The sequence below is a fragment of the Zonotrichia albicollis genome, chromosome Z (assembly GCF_047830755.1).
Source record: "Zonotrichia albicollis isolate bZonAlb1 chromosome Z, bZonAlb1.hap1, whole genome shotgun sequence".
Classification (NCBI taxonomy): domain Eukaryota; kingdom Metazoa; phylum Chordata; class Aves; order Passeriformes; family Passerellidae; genus Zonotrichia; species Zonotrichia albicollis.
In genome coordinates, this window is record NC_133860.1 from 44,383,341 (window position 1) to 44,398,622 (window position 15,282).

Genomic DNA, 15,282 nt, shown 5'->3' on the forward strand with positions numbered 1-15,282 from the left:
CAGGAGTATTTTTTTTTCTTGATATATGCTGTTCAGCATGGCACTTTTGAGAGAAGGACTAAAGGCATTGATCTTTAAGACAGCAAATGCAACTTCTCGGACCTAGACTGTGTACCATTTAAGCACCAAGAGGTAGGTCAGGAATATCAGCACTGCAAAGAGCAATATGAACTTGCCCCTGATAATCTCCATCCCTCAGATATTAATTTAAGATGAAGGATTGAGGTGAGAGGTTTCCATAGCTACAAACTGTTGTAACTTCATGAACATGAATGCAGGAGAGATTGCCTAAATGGAAACTTTTCTAGAATTATTTCATTTTCATAAGTTAAAATGGCCTTAAGATGCCAATGTTTTACTGACCTGTACATAAATAAATTACTTTCCATGCAAAGTAACCTATTGCCAAGTGGTGTAGGGCCGAGCTCATTCAATATCTACTTTGCATTAAGTAGATTCTACTTGGCATTGAAGGATAAAATATTGTAAGACCAGCAGGTTTAAACAGGTGATCTTTCTCCTCTTCTCAACCCGGGTGAGGCCATCCCTGGAGTACTTTGTCCGTCTCTGAACTCCCAGTACAAGAGAGACATGAACTTGTTGGACAGAGACGGGCCAAAGGCTGCAAAAATAGCAAGGGTTTGGAATGTCTCTTCAACAAAGAAAGGCTGAAGGAGCTGGGCTCTTCAGCCTGAAGAAAAGAAGCCTCAGGGAGGATCTTCAATGTACACAAAGAGCTGAAAGGAGAGTGCAAAGACAGAGCCTGGCTGTTTCCAGTGGCACCCAGTGACAAGATCAGAGGCAATGGGCACACACTGAAACAGAGAGAGAACATGAGGAAACACTTCCTCTGAGGGTGACTGAGCACTGGTACAGGTTGCCCCAAGGTTGCCCAAGCCTTTTACCTTGGAGATGGTAGAAAGCCACCTGGTTGTAGTCCCAGGCAGCTGACTCAAGGTGACCCTGCTTGAGCAGAGAGGTTGGACTAGATGGCCTCCAGTGGGCCCTTCCACCCTCAGCCTTTCTGGTATGCTGTTGCAATCATTATCCTAAAGCCTATAGGATTAATTTGATTAATTGGTATATGTTCAGTGATTTATCACAGCTGTGCTGTGGGAGCTAGAGGTATGTAGGCCTTTTTCTCTTTTGAATATTAATTTAAATCCCCCTTGAGGCACATCTAGAGTGATGTTGGGATATGTGAAAATCTGTGAGCTCACATACACTTGGGCATTTTTTGTCCTGGAGAAATAAGGTCTGTGGTGAAACTGAAAACTAGATATCGTTTAGTGAAATTCCTGATGGCAATGCTCCCTGCTTCCTTGGATACATCAAAGATGGTATTAAATAATGTATTAAAGGTGGTATTTTGTGTTTAGACCTGTGAATATTGTCTTAATCTACAGCAAATTAAAAAGAGCTGATGGGAAGAAAGACCCATTGTAATAGTGCTGATGCTTAGGTATTAATCTTATTAATCTTGTGGTACTGCTTGTGCAATCACCCTGTTGACTGGGATAATACCTGTAACTTCTCTTTCAATGCCTGTGTAGATTGCTAATGAAGCAGCTGTAGTGGGTTTCCAGGTGCTTTATTCTTTTCAAAATGCTGATGTTATACAACCACTGAGCAAAACCAGCTTGAACCTGATGTTTGTCTCATGTACCTGTCCTTTAGTCTTAATTCAAGCATCTTGCTGTGACAGGTGGAGGCAGCAGTGCCCTTTCGACAGAATCGCGTTATTACACCTTTGGACGCACTTCCGCAGTGTCTGTGGGGAGCAAACTCCTGCAGAGCCGAGTGATAAGCTGCAGCAATCCTGACATCACTGTTACACAAGCTGCCAATGATGAGGAGGTCAAAAACATCATGTCATCCAAGGTAAGAGAACAACGTCAAATATCTGAAGAATGGTATGGCACCAAACCTAATAATCTTGATTTTGTCTTTGAGAGTTGGATTTGCTCCTTGTAAATGAACTGTATGTATCACCAGGAGCATTTTCTGTTTATCTGGTTTGGCATAAGTACATGTTAAATCCCATTGCTAAATTCTAAGGTATCTTTCCAGTGGAGAGCAAGAGGTGAGAACTCTGTCTCTTGTTTGTGGCTTAGACACCTCACAGAGGCATTTGCTTTTTTTGGCTTGCCTCACTCTCTTGTTTTTCTAGATATTCAAGTTCTCTTCACAGCTGGTGACCTGGTCTGGTCCCAGTCACAGAGTCAGTGCAGCCACAGACCCTTGTTCCTCATTTTGTTTGATGTCATATAGTTTCCTATTAAAACAAACAAACAAACAAACAAACAAACAAAAAACCCAAAAAACCCAAACAAACAAACAATAAAAAACCCAAACCAAAAAAAAAAAAAAAACCAACCACCAAAACATAAGTAGTCAATTATATGACAGCAGCCCCATAGGTTTATATCAGCATCAGTGCAGATGCCATGTGCATAATTTCCACCTGGGTCTTTCCAAATACTTCATACAACCACAGAGTGAAATACAACCTTCCTCTGCATTCTCATCCACTGCTACATATACCACGAATGGCTTGCAGGACAGAACAGTCGAGAACATCCAAGAGAAAGGATTTTGTTTCCCTGATTGGCACTGGGAGCTTGCTTACCTACAGCATCCCAGCTCATCTCAGAGCTTTATGAGGATGGTTGTGTGCAGCTGTCTGGGGAAACCAAAACCTTGAGTTTACCACTCAGCTGGAGCTGGGAAGCTATGCCTCTGGCAAAAGCAGGGTTTTTTCTCCGTGCAAGGAGCCTGTTGCTAGTTGCAGCCCTGGCAGAGCTCTACAGCAATACATCTGATGAGGTCTGAACTGTATCCCCCCTCATTTTTCTCTGAGTGTTATATATGTAAAATATTGGTTCTCAAGTAGGTTATTTTCAGAAATATTTTGAAGTCTTTTTTCTGTTGAATGAGCATGTGCCTCTCCATCTAAAATGAATAGGTGCTGGTCTTGAGCTAATTAAATCAGAACTGGTAAGATACACAGGCTTTGACAATTTATTTGATTTGTTCATATGCACATATATATTTATACATACCAGTTTTTAATCACGCAGGTTTGAATTTTATGACTTTTACTCTAATGTACTGTGTCCTAGGTGGGGGGAAAAAGCAAATCAGACCTCTAGGCATTTTTCCTAATTAATACAAAATTTAAATGTTTGATATTACAGCTTCATCACATTGATAAATGTAGAAATTTATAATTGGTTACTGCTGTTTCACTGCATCTTAAATTGTCATAAGTTTTAATGGAAGGAAGAACTTCAAGGGGCTAATGATTTTCGATGTAGAGCTGGGGATAAACTCACACCTTTAAAGGGTGAATCATATCCTCCTAAGTACAGCTGCAGTGCTGCCATTGGGCACGCGATGGCAGTGCATTTGCACCCTGCTGCTGCTGCTGCTCCTGCTGCTGTCAGGTGGTTTTCGGCCTTGAGTGGGAAGGGGGATGGGAAGAAGGAAAAAGAAGAACTGTTTAAATGAATGTATGTGCATACCTTAAAAAAAACCCAAAGAAACCCCCAACTGCAGTTGATTTCTTCTCTGTTAATTAGAGTAAGTTAGTCATGGATTTACTATTATGTATTTCTTCCATCTGTGTCCCCCAGCCTGTGGATCACAGCTCCAGTCGGATGTCTTATTACGTTGAAGGAACAAATGACATGTCAGGCCTTTGTGCAAGCACAAGACCATCCAATAAAAAGGTAGGCTATGGCTATGCATGAGGGAACTGCTTGCAGAACCTGGAGCATCCTGAGATAGTGCTGGCAATTGGCCCTTCTAAATGTGGAGAGGGAAGAACAGAGCAAAATATCAACCGGTTTTATCAAACAAGGAATTAATGATGAGATATTGAATCTGTGGGTAAACATTACTCAAATTTTTTGCTTCTGTTCCAGAGTCTTTAGATTCTTTATCCAGGACAGATTTAGACAAGTATCAGCCTATCTAAATCCTCCCTTTGCTCTCTTTCTCAAGGTCTTAGAGCCTCTGTCGTTTTCCACTGCTGTTTACCTTTGGATACATGTCTTTACATGCTACAGTAAACTCCATTCAGAAATATTTGCCTCTTCTTTCTTCTGTAAAGAACTATTTTCTTTGTTCCTTTTTGTAGCTTTTAGAACCAAGCTTTTTGTAGTCCAGGTTAGAATTTCCTAAAAGTTTAGATAATTGGGATTGTGTGTCTTTTGTTCAGATTTCACTGTAAAACGTATTGTCTCCAACTACAAATGTCTGTACCAAGTCTGCTGTGCTTATTGCTCTGTCTTTCTCTTCCACCACAAAGTCAATCTTACTTTTACCTTCTCTCAGAAAAACATGGATGTGCTAAACAAAAATGTTTAGCAGGGAGTGGGAAACATGAGTTCTCCCCATTGTGCACATGGACAATGACCTGAGAATGGTCCAAAGGCATTTCCCTCTTCAGTTATGTACAGTTCTGGATCCACAGAAAAATGGGTCTTAAAGTCTGTTTGCCAACAGCATTCATTTTGGTGAAATCTGCCTTCTGATCTTGCAAGGATGCCCATACATCCCCATCTGGCTGCTCACCCTCCAGTATGGAAAAGTGTCCCACAGGGAAGATGTTGAAAATGAAGGATGAGTTGATTAAAAGCCATTTTCCAACAGTCTGTCTTTATTATGTAGCATTTCCACGAGGAACTGGCATTGCAGATGGTGGTCAGCACGGGCATGGTGAGAGAATCAGTCTTCAAGTATGCCTGGTTCTTCTTTGAGCTCCTGGTAAGAGTTGACAGTGGTATTTTACAGTTGGTTAATGGTGACATGTAGTAGATGTTCCAGGCGCAGATTCAGCTGGGGGGTGACCTGTTCAGTTATTCTGCTCTGTATAAAGGAGAGGTCTCAAATAATGAAAGTACAGAGAGTACAAAATAAAGAGTTCTTCGTATTCACCCTCCTTCCTCACTATGGCAGTGATGGCAAAGTTCTGCATGAACTGCATGAGCAATAGTTTGTAAGCTACACAGCTTGCAAAAGACAGAGACACACTCATCAACCAAGTCCTTCCTTTTTGGTAAATATCTGTTCCTGTCTTTTCCATTTTGTTTACATCATGGGAGCAGTGATAAAGCTCCACAAACTCACAGTTCTCCAGAGCCCTGCAGTGATGCATGTCATGATAGTGATTTCCACTATCAACATGTAAGTAATGCAACATTAGGTCAAGAAATAAGAATTCCACAAGTGTCACTCCTTGTCTGTCATCGTAAAGGGCTAAAGTGGCAAGCAGCAGCATTTCAGAAGTCCATATGCAAGGGGTTGGGGGAGGGTGTTTCTGATTTCAGGTACTGAGAGTAGTCATCTGTATGAATATGAGCAGGAATCTATGTCTTCAGGGAAAAGAAATTAGGAAATCTTACTTTTACCAACAAACTTAAAGCAGTATTTTACCTACAGTCTGAGCATTTTTTTACTGTTCTTTTTTCTGCTTTGCAGATAAAGAGTATGGCTCAGTATGTTCACAACACAGAGAAGCAAGATAATTCACGAAGAAGCCGGTTCTCTGATCGTTTCAAAGATGATATTACCACTATTGTTAGTGTGATTACTTCAGAGATTGCTGCACTTGTAGTCAAACCACCCAAGGTAAGTGGATGAAATAAGCACTATGGATCCTTGCTGCTCATCTTGTGTTACACTGAGCTACATTTAATCTCATTTCAAAATCAGCAGTGTTGCTAGAATTAGGCCAATATTCTCACATGCACCTTAAGCGAGAGTTGTGGCACAGTAAAAGGCAGCCTTGTGCTTTCTTAGTAGACTATTTTTGTTCAGCTCACTTCCTCAGCCTGCTTCGCAGTGTGGCTGCAGTGTGCAAGAAGATAATTTCCTTTCCTATTGATGGGAAAGGCTGGTCATCCATTTTCAGTTGTAGTAATTCTTTATGCTGTGTTAGCCAGCACATCGGACTGCAGGCCCAGTAGGTTTCTTCCTTTATCCCCCTTTGCAGTTACCCTCTATCCTACTGAACTGTGTTTAATTCCTCATTTGAGTTCTCTGTAGCAGTAGAATATGCCATAGGAAGGCAGTGCTCCTTGTGAATGTTGCAAAGGCCAACCAAAAGTGATCTAACCCTTGATCTCTTTAAAGAGACACTGGGCACTTGAAAATTGATGACCAGAAATAAGCCTTAAGTCCCATAAAATTCTTTCTACTTTTAACAAATTGCACTGATAAAACAGATTATAAAGTTGAAAGGATCACAAACTGTAATTTGTATTTTAAAATTGCTGCTGTCAGCCTGTATCCTTGATGCCTCTTTGGACTGGTCAGTAGAAAAAGCTAGGGCCACAGAGAGGCACTGTTGTTTGTCAGTTGTTGTGACCAACTTGTGTTCATGCCCCAGAGTTGCCAATTGCAGCTAGCCCAGCAGGGCAGGGCAGAGCAGCTGGGAGAGCTGGCCTGCCAGGTCACTTTTCAACAAGCTCAGTTTCATAATCCACTTCTTCAAAGTGCTCTGAGGATCAGAAACTGGGAAAGGGCAAGACCAGAAAAACCACCGGAGAATGACAGAAGGGATTGTCATTGTTCCCCAAAAGACTGTTCTTGAAGCTCATTCCACTGGTGTGCTTCTCTGGTAGCCACATGCAGAGAAATAATTTCCACAGAAATGTTTACCAAAGCAATCAGTGACTTTTTTTGTATATACATTGGGAAATAAAAATTTGTTACAATAAAAATGCTTTAACAGAATTATAGGCTTTGCAAGGAAATTAGTATTGATGGCTTCCTCACAAGAAATATGCAGTTTTTTGTGGACTGTTAATTTAATACTCATTTTGATAGTATGAGCATATAGAACCTGATCGTGTGTGAAAATTCCACTGTTGTGTTTTTGGAATTAGGGCCATTGGTTAGATGTACAGAGTAGTGGGCAATATGTGTCTGATTTTTAAATCCAAGAAGTGATAATTGATGTTTCAGTACATGGTTGAGCATGTCAGATTGCCCTGGATTTTTCAACCGGTATGTCTGGCATATGCTTGCCTGCCCTATAAGGTAATGGAAAACCAGGTTTTTCTTCACCATAGAAAAATCTTTTCATGTGCAAATTCCAGATTGCAGGGAAAATATGTATTCCTGAACAGCAACAAAAAGCTTGAAAAATGAAAAAGTGAATTGTAGCCACCCTGAGGTGCTGCACACCTGTTCTCACCAGCCAGAGGTGCCAGTACAGGCAATATTTTTCTCAGTCATCTACTTTGTCATTTTTGAGCATTAAATATGTGCAGATCCCTCAGGCATCTTCACTAATTCCTCTTGGTGAACTACATAGGCTACTGAGAGTTTATGATTTAAATTGCTATGTTTGAAGTATCTGTAGCCTCATATTAGAGGGTACATGAAGTTCTTTGTGATTTTTACTTGAGGCTGTGTATCTCTGGTAATCTGGCCAATTCCAAGCATACAAGAGTTTAGCTGCTGGATGGTGAACTCCACAGATTTATTTTACCACTGTTTTGCTACTATCAGTCTTACACTTAAAATTTCTAAACAAAATACTTAGCATTCCATCAGCAAAGCCAGTCCAGATTTTTCTTAATATTTTATATATTTTAAGTTCCTAAACCAGCGTTCTATTATGTTCAATAGGAAAAAAAGTCATGTGCAATACTGCAGCCAATAGGTAATTCAGAACAGTTCTCAAATTCATTGTTGTCTGCCCAAAGAGGTGCAAAATGTCACAAAGGGACATTTTGCTGGGAAACAGTTGAAATAATTTACAGAAGTGATTCTGTGCAATTTTAACAAGATCATGTGAACTGGAGAACTGAAACAATTTTGTCCTATATTTTCCCCAAGATGGTTCTGGGAGGTGACCCCTGCACTATTTTTCATGATTCTAAAAAGTCTTTCATGTTTATGTAAGTTTTATATATCATAACTGGAGTGTTTTCGTTTTTTAAGGAAAGTGAACAAGCAGAAAAAATTAATATCAGCCTGGCATTTTTCTTGTATGATCTTCTTTCTTTAATGGATCGAGGATTTGTGTTTCATCTCATCAAACATTACTGTAATCAGGTAGGCACCATGCATGATTGGGATTGCCTTTGGCTTATGTGTTTTGTTCTGTTTGATTAGTTTATCCATCAAGATCCTTTGAGTTGTGTTAAAGGTCCAGGTAAATTTCCTATTTCCTATTGCATATGCAATGATTTTAAAACCTCTTTTGATTTGTGACCTGCAAGAAAAAAATTGAGTGGAGGTAAAGACTCTTTTGGAAATGTCATTCTTTGCACTGCTGCAAAACATACATGGAACCATTTTTCTTCCCTTAATTTTTTACTGCCCTTAGCAGTAGGATCTGCAGATAATACAGGTCAACTTTCTGACTCCTCCTGCTGAGTGCTGTGAGGACAGTATTTAGCTTTCAAGGAATCACTCAAAATAATACAACTGTCTTCTTGCTTCACAAGTCTCTGAAAATTAAAAATAAATGGTGATGCAGGATGTTGTTATGGAATTATTTGTTGTATTTGACAGGGAGCATTTTCCTTCTGTTTTGTGACCTGTATTTGTGCAGGTTCATCAGATATCTCCATAAATTCCTTCACTGATGTCATTTTTGATAAGGGAAATGATGAGAGCACCGGTGTCCTGTGTTGCTTGGCAGGACGTTTTATGAGTTTGCCACAGACTCAGAAAAGTTCAGTTTGTTTTTCTTTTTTGCCTTGTGCAAAAGACAAAAATAATGTATATTTTTGTTGGGGGAGAAAAGAAGAAAGAAGCAATTTGTTGTCTCTTGGGAAGATGATAAGTCATCCGGGGAGCAGGAAAGAGAGACACCATCATTGTCAAACAAAGAGCAGCTAATGTATGGAAACTAGGTACAGTGAGCATTTTAATGCACACAGGGCTAGATGTCTATATGTTTTCAGGGAGCAGGATATTTTACTACATGGTAATTCAAATAATACTAGCCCATCACTTGACACTTTTTTGTTTGTTTTTCCTAGCTTTCAAACAAGCTGAATTCACTCTCCACCCTGATTTCCATGAGACTTGAGTTCCTGAGAATTCTCTGCAGCCATGAGCATTACCTCAATCTGAACCTCTTCTTCATGACATCTGCATCTGCTCCAGCATCTCCCTCTCCCTCCTTGTCCTCCCAGGTGTTTGTCCATTAGATAGATATTGCATGAATGTCACATGAAGCACATGTAGAAAAATACTCACATTGTTCTGTACTCAAATACTTAAGTTAGAATCAGCCACTGTTGGATCAGGGAGAAAATTTTCCCACTTGAGGAAAAGGGACAGAAGAAGAAAGGCTACAGGAGTGCTACTGCAAAACTGCATCTTCAGGAGTTAAAGCTGAATGTGACACAGACACATGCTTCCCTGGAAACATGCACATGCACGTTCACAGAAAATGACTGTTGGGGTAGACACACAAAGTCTAAAAGAAACACAGCTCTGAAGGCCAGGTTACGGGCACACCCTTATCCCATCCACACAACCACAAATATGTATTTCAATATCTGTTTTGGAGAATTATGCCACAAAGAAGTGCATTCTTTCCATGTGTTTGCCTTCTAATGGAACTTCTTACTTCCCAGGTGAAAATAGATTGTACCACTCTCTAAGTTAGTGACTAACACACTGCAATTTTCAATGTCCTGGAATAGTGAATTTTTGTTGAGTCTTCATGCTGCTTAAAATAGGATTATCATGCTTTCTTTTTCTGGTATTCTTTCTTCTGGATTTCTCCCCCACAGTAGCACAGATCTTGCTATATCTTTGTCCATGATTCCTTGTGGTTTTTTGAACAGTGTTCTCCTTTTTATTTGAACTTTAAGATTTTCTGTGTGGAAACACTTAGGTGTCCTGAGTAGACCAAGCAATCTGCATCATATCTCATTTCTCCAGGAATTTTTCCAGACTTGGTTTGATACTGACACAGCTCTTGCCTTCTTTAATGTCAGGACCTCCCATGATCTTCCTTCCAGAGACTTCACAAAAATATCAGAAAAAGAAATTGTTGATTGGCACAGGACACACTATTTTGCCAGTCTTGTGCTCTCCTCTGCATTCTATGGAGATGGTTTCCTACAATGGGGCAAACCCCCTATCAAAGACTGCTCACATGTCTGTTTTCCACCTCAGGGGTCTTGCAGAGGTCAGGACTGGGTTGAAGCATTTCAGTGCAATGCTCCATAATTGCCACAATGCTTGGGGACAGTTGAAGCTAAAAATGATGGGAGGTACAAAAACAGTCTGAGTAATGAACAGAAGTTCAAATTCATGGTTTCTTTTTTGAGTGTCATTGCCAAAGAATTGGTTGGATGCTAAGATGTGCTACATCTCATACTTTAATAATTTGTTGTCATAGGTTCATAATAGTAAATAATATTTTCTTGAAGTTTTTCCTGGTCCTAAAAACAAAGCATTGCAGTGCATTTGGTTAATACTAATCCTGGATGCCAAAGAGCTAGAAATATGGCTCTTCTGCTTATTGGGATAAAAAAATATCAGCATGGTTCTTGTAACTAGTCTAGCAAGTCAGAGCTTGGCCAACATCAGTTCAATTGATCTTTCCTTCAAGCAACATCATCAGCTCTTTTCTCCTTTAGGAGTAACCTACAGTGTGCAACCTGCACAAATCAATAAGGCTTTTGTGGCCCTTGCACAATTTAATGCACTAGCTGACCACCCCAGTAATTTTGATCTGTCTACAGGAGTGCTGCCCACTTGAGTTAGACTTGCAGTAGAAATATGGTCTTGTGAATAAATCTTTTGAAATTTTTTAGAGATGCCAAACTCACTTAACTGGGTGCTCTGCACTTTGACATTATTTCACACAAACATAGTACAGCCAATTCCTGTTTGTTTGGGGTTGAATGGGAGTGGGCCTAAGCATATGGATCCAAAATATGGGGCTGCTAAGAGACATGGGGTTCATTTGACCCAATATACTGGAAGATACCACAGTGTGGTATACTGATACTTCATGTGTTTGAGCTCTGTGGTTATTCCCAGGTCACTGACAGAAATATTGGAAGGAATACTGAAGAGTATAGATTAAAAACAAAATTTGAACTCATAAAACCCAGTAGCTGCAGTGGGAGTAGAGTTGAAGACTTATGCTCACCTGAGCAAGGGACACGAACATTCCAGGTGACCTGTGGCACACACCTATGATTGGAGAAGCTAAGAAGTTCACAGCACATATATAGCAGCAACTTTCCATTCCTGGTCTGGCTGTATATCAGTCACAGCCATAAGTCAGAGCAGTTTGAAGGCTGGAGTAAATTATGCCAGCTGCCAGCAAGCTCAGCCAAGGAGTTCCAGGGCAAAAGGAAGCATGGTTCACATGTCTTTCTTGACCTTACTTTCATACTAGACATCATGGATGCTGAAGAACACACAGTGAACAGCTTCTGACACCTACGTCCCTCTTAATGTAGAGGCACTTTCTCTGTGATAGCTAATGGCTGCCCAATAAGAACACGAATGGAGAAAATTCTGACTTTGTGTCCTGTCCAAACTAACGAATACAGGGTAGGAATTTTGTATCTCAAAAGGTGTAAAATGTGTTGCTTGCATAGAACAGAAAGGATGAGATTGCATACTAGCAAGCTTTTAATTTCACACACAGATGTCTTCCTCCAAAATGTCCGGCCTACTTTCAAAGTCTGTGGTTTTCCTCTGGTAGAGATTTTTCTGTTTGTTACATTGACTGTGACTGTGATCTCTTTAAGAAACATTCGTTTCAGTGATCATTCTTTAATACTTCTAATATATTTCCGCAGAACTCCAGCTCCTGCTCTAGTTTCCAGGATCAGAAAATCACTGGTATGTTTGACCTCTCAGCTGAGTACCGTCAGCAGCACTTCCTGACCGGCTTACTTTTCACTGAATTGGCAGTAGCACTGGATGCTGACAGCGAGGGGTGTGTATCCTAATTTGCAGATTTCAGAACAGGTCACGCTGTTACTCTTGGCAAGGGCATAGTTTGACTCCAGGACAGTCCTGGTTCCCCCATGCTTTTCAGTGCGTCACTCTGTAACATAGAATGACCCAGTCATGGTTTTATCTGCAGTATGTTCCTCTCAATTAATAAAAATATACTATTTGTGGTGGTAGTATTGGTTGAATACAGAAATTGAGAAGACAAAATTTCAGTTGCTCTTCCCTCTAAAACACCTCTGTCTTTGTCTGAACTTTAGCGTTTAGCTAAAAATTTGGCCAGAGTTTGATGCTTTTCCTTAAGCATCTCTCTTTACCACAACAAATTTTTATGAGAAATTTGAAAGACATGTATGCCCTTTGATTCTGGTAAAGTATCTTGGAGATTTAAGATACCTTTCATTTGCAGGGAACAGGAATCTCTGCTCAGAATGAAAGAGATTATCAAGTGCATACTGGTGTTTATTATTTGTTTCTTTCACCTCCTTTCTATTTATTAAATCTTTGATTTATAAGTGATTTGTGCATGATCCATGAATGGAACTCATGGATGGTTTCTGTGTTAACAGGATTAGCAAGGTGCAAAGAAAAGCTGTCAGTGCTATCCTTAGCCTGCTGAGTTCCCACGACCTAGACCCACGTTGCTCCAAAAAGGAGGTGAAGATTAAAATTGCAGCTCTTTACCTCCCTTTGGTTGGTATCATTTTGGATTCTCTGCCGCAACTCCATGATTTTACAAGTAAGACCTTTTTGCCTTTGAATTTTTCAGCTCCTAAGAGAGACTTGTCTAAATAATTTATCAAACATAAGAGATTCATCTAGTAAGACAGAATATTTCTTTACATAGAAGTAAACTGGATTTTTACAGACAGGAAAAACTTCAGTGTCCTCACTTCATGAGAAAGTGATAGACCAGAGATACATCTGTAAGTGCTCCTGCATATCTCTTAGTTGAAGTTTTCTGACCTGCCAAATAAAGCCTGCAAGTTCTGCAAGAAATATTTAGCTCTACATACACATAACAGTAGTGAAAATATTGATAGTGATACTGACATCATGTGACACTACAATTATAGAAATTAGATCGTATTCTCTTTTTCTATTGCTTTTCTGCTGCTATTAACATTATACCAAAATTAATTAATTAAAAATTTATACTTTGAAGAGTATATTTTTGTCACTGATTCTGACAAATTTCACATTTAAATGTCTTAACAAAAAACTTACTAGTATGAAAGTGTTATTTGCCACTTTCAATTGGGTAAGGTGAAAGCATTTACTATACATTCATACATATAATACAGAAATATAAATAAATACATAAATAAATTGGTTAATTAGATCTCACACCATTCTTTTCATCTAAGTATTATCCTTATACCATAGATGAAAAAAGTTATTATGAAGAAGCCCAGATGTACCAATGTGCCTAGTTTTAGAGTGTCTTCCTTTGAGAATCTGTTACAAGAGGCTGTGATCACATTCTGAACACGTGTGGTCCAGCTGATCACTCAGCTTCTCTGAAAAACAGAACTTTCAAAACACAAAATGGATGCTCAGAATCAAACGAGATTTTTACAAAACTTTAGTGTGAATAACTTCCATTTGCTAAAAGTGATGTCAAGAACTAGCAGGGAATAGAAGCAGTTAGGTGCCTGAAATAAAACTTGTCTTTTAGTCAGAAGGCAATACTAGATCTGTCAGCTCTTAACAGATTTACATACTTTGTTGAATATTACCAAATCCATGTCTAGTTTCTGTGCTTATCCTCTTGACTGAAATTAACTAGAACTGGATGGTTCCAAGTCTTACAAAGTACTGGCTTGGCTTTGAACTTCAGAGATAATCTCATGCTTGCTACCACCTTTTATGTATTTTAAGTGTTTGAATAATTTGGCAGACTTTGCAGATGGCTCAGATGGCTGCAATTCCTCTTGCTAATGCTGTGCCTCTTTCACTGCTTGGTACATCATCCAGACAAACAGTCTCAGGGATGGAAGTGCCAACTTTTTTGCTCAGTCACAGACCAAAGAAAAACTGTGACACATGAGCAGAAGCAACTGGATTACCCGTGAAGTTCCAATGGAATATTTCAAATTTAGTTTCAGATATCCGCAGTGGAAAGGGACGCACAGGAAATCCAGAAGAAGAACAAGAGGCTTCAGGTGCAATCAACCAAAACGTGGCCCTTGCCATTGCAGGGAGTCAGTTCAACATCAGGAACTCTGGAATACCTCTGGTGTCACTGGTATGTTCACCGCTCTGCCAATCTCCTTTCTTCTATCTGTTTTCATCTTCCTTCTTTCCTCCTTTTATCCTTTTTTGCCACCAACAGCTACAGTCAAGAGAAACTGCATTTCTGTTTTGTCCAGCCCTGACGGAGCCCTCATAGTCCTTCTGTCATCTCCTATTCTCTTCTAGTTAGTTAATTGCTATTTTACCATACATTGTTCGCTTTTTTCTCCCACATGCCTATTTCCATTTCCAAACCAAATCTAGACTCATTTCCAGATCAGCAAATGCCACTGTGGCAGCCCCACAGTTCCAGTCTTACCTGAATCCATGGATCTAGGATTCAGATGTTTCTTTTTCTCTATGTATGGTCTTTCCTTATATGTTTTGGTTTGTTTAATCTACTATGCAATTTGGCTGACACAACTGCATGGCAGCGTGGAAGCAAATGATTACAGAATCTTTTTCCTACATTTTTATATGGAAATTATTATACAAGCATGTAGCAAACTGGAGCTTCTCTCAGTCTTTCACTTGTATTCAACTGGGCCTTTCACTAATTACACACACAGTCAAAATTACGATAACTATCACCTGGAAGAGGTCAAATTTACTGAAGTCCAATCCTGAGATTCAATTCCAATGAAATTTAAATAAGATTACTTTGCCCAAATGACCTTCCTCTACTTTTTCTTCTTTCAATTGACATTTACTTTATGTGTTCATAGCCCTACAGACAGACTGCCACATTAGGTCCTGATACTACTCGCAACCTTTTGATCTGTTTCCTCTGGATTATGAAAAATGCTGATCAGAACCTAATACAGAAATGGATTGCAGACCTTCCATCCATGCAGCTTAACAAGATTTTAGACCTCCTCTTCATTTGTGTTTCATGCTTTGAGTATAAGGTAAGTGAAACAAGGCATAGTTTTGTTGTCCTGGTTTGGATCAATTTTTTTCTTTAAATTCCAGCTGTCCGGGGGAAATCTGTTATTGACAATAGTTAAATTAGCAGTTATCTAACTTAGACAGATTACTTCAGACAAATAACTGACAATAGCCTTCAAGCAAAATGATGCTGAAACTTTT

The 15,282-nt window shown here is 39.5% G+C and overlaps 1 protein-coding gene across 6 annotated transcripts in view; it reads left to right on the forward strand.

The window, feature by feature from the left end:
• The window catches only part of DOCK8 (dedicator of cytokinesis 8), an 89,608-nt gene that overhangs the window by 51,560 nt on the left and 22,766 nt on the right, over window positions 1-15,282 (forward strand). For all 6 annotated transcript variants that reach the window (XM_074532773.1, XM_005488279.4, XM_074532774.1 and 3 more), the window contains 10 exons: window positions 1,706-1,881; window positions 3,636-3,731; window positions 4,675-4,770; window positions 5,485-5,634; window positions 7,957-8,070; window positions 9,006-9,161; window positions 11,802-11,941; window positions 12,528-12,697; window positions 14,061-14,206; window positions 14,919-15,101. In XM_074532773.1, coding sequence (XP_074388874.1) covers window positions 1,706-1,881; window positions 3,636-3,731; window positions 4,675-4,770; window positions 5,485-5,634; window positions 7,957-8,070; window positions 9,006-9,161; window positions 11,802-11,941; window positions 12,528-12,697; window positions 14,061-14,206; window positions 14,919-15,101 — 1,427 coding nt within the window. The remainder of the gene's footprint in view (window positions 1-1,705; window positions 1,882-3,635; window positions 3,732-4,674; window positions 4,771-5,484; window positions 5,635-7,956; window positions 8,071-9,005; window positions 9,162-11,801; window positions 11,942-12,527; window positions 12,698-14,060; window positions 14,207-14,918; window positions 15,102-15,282) is intronic.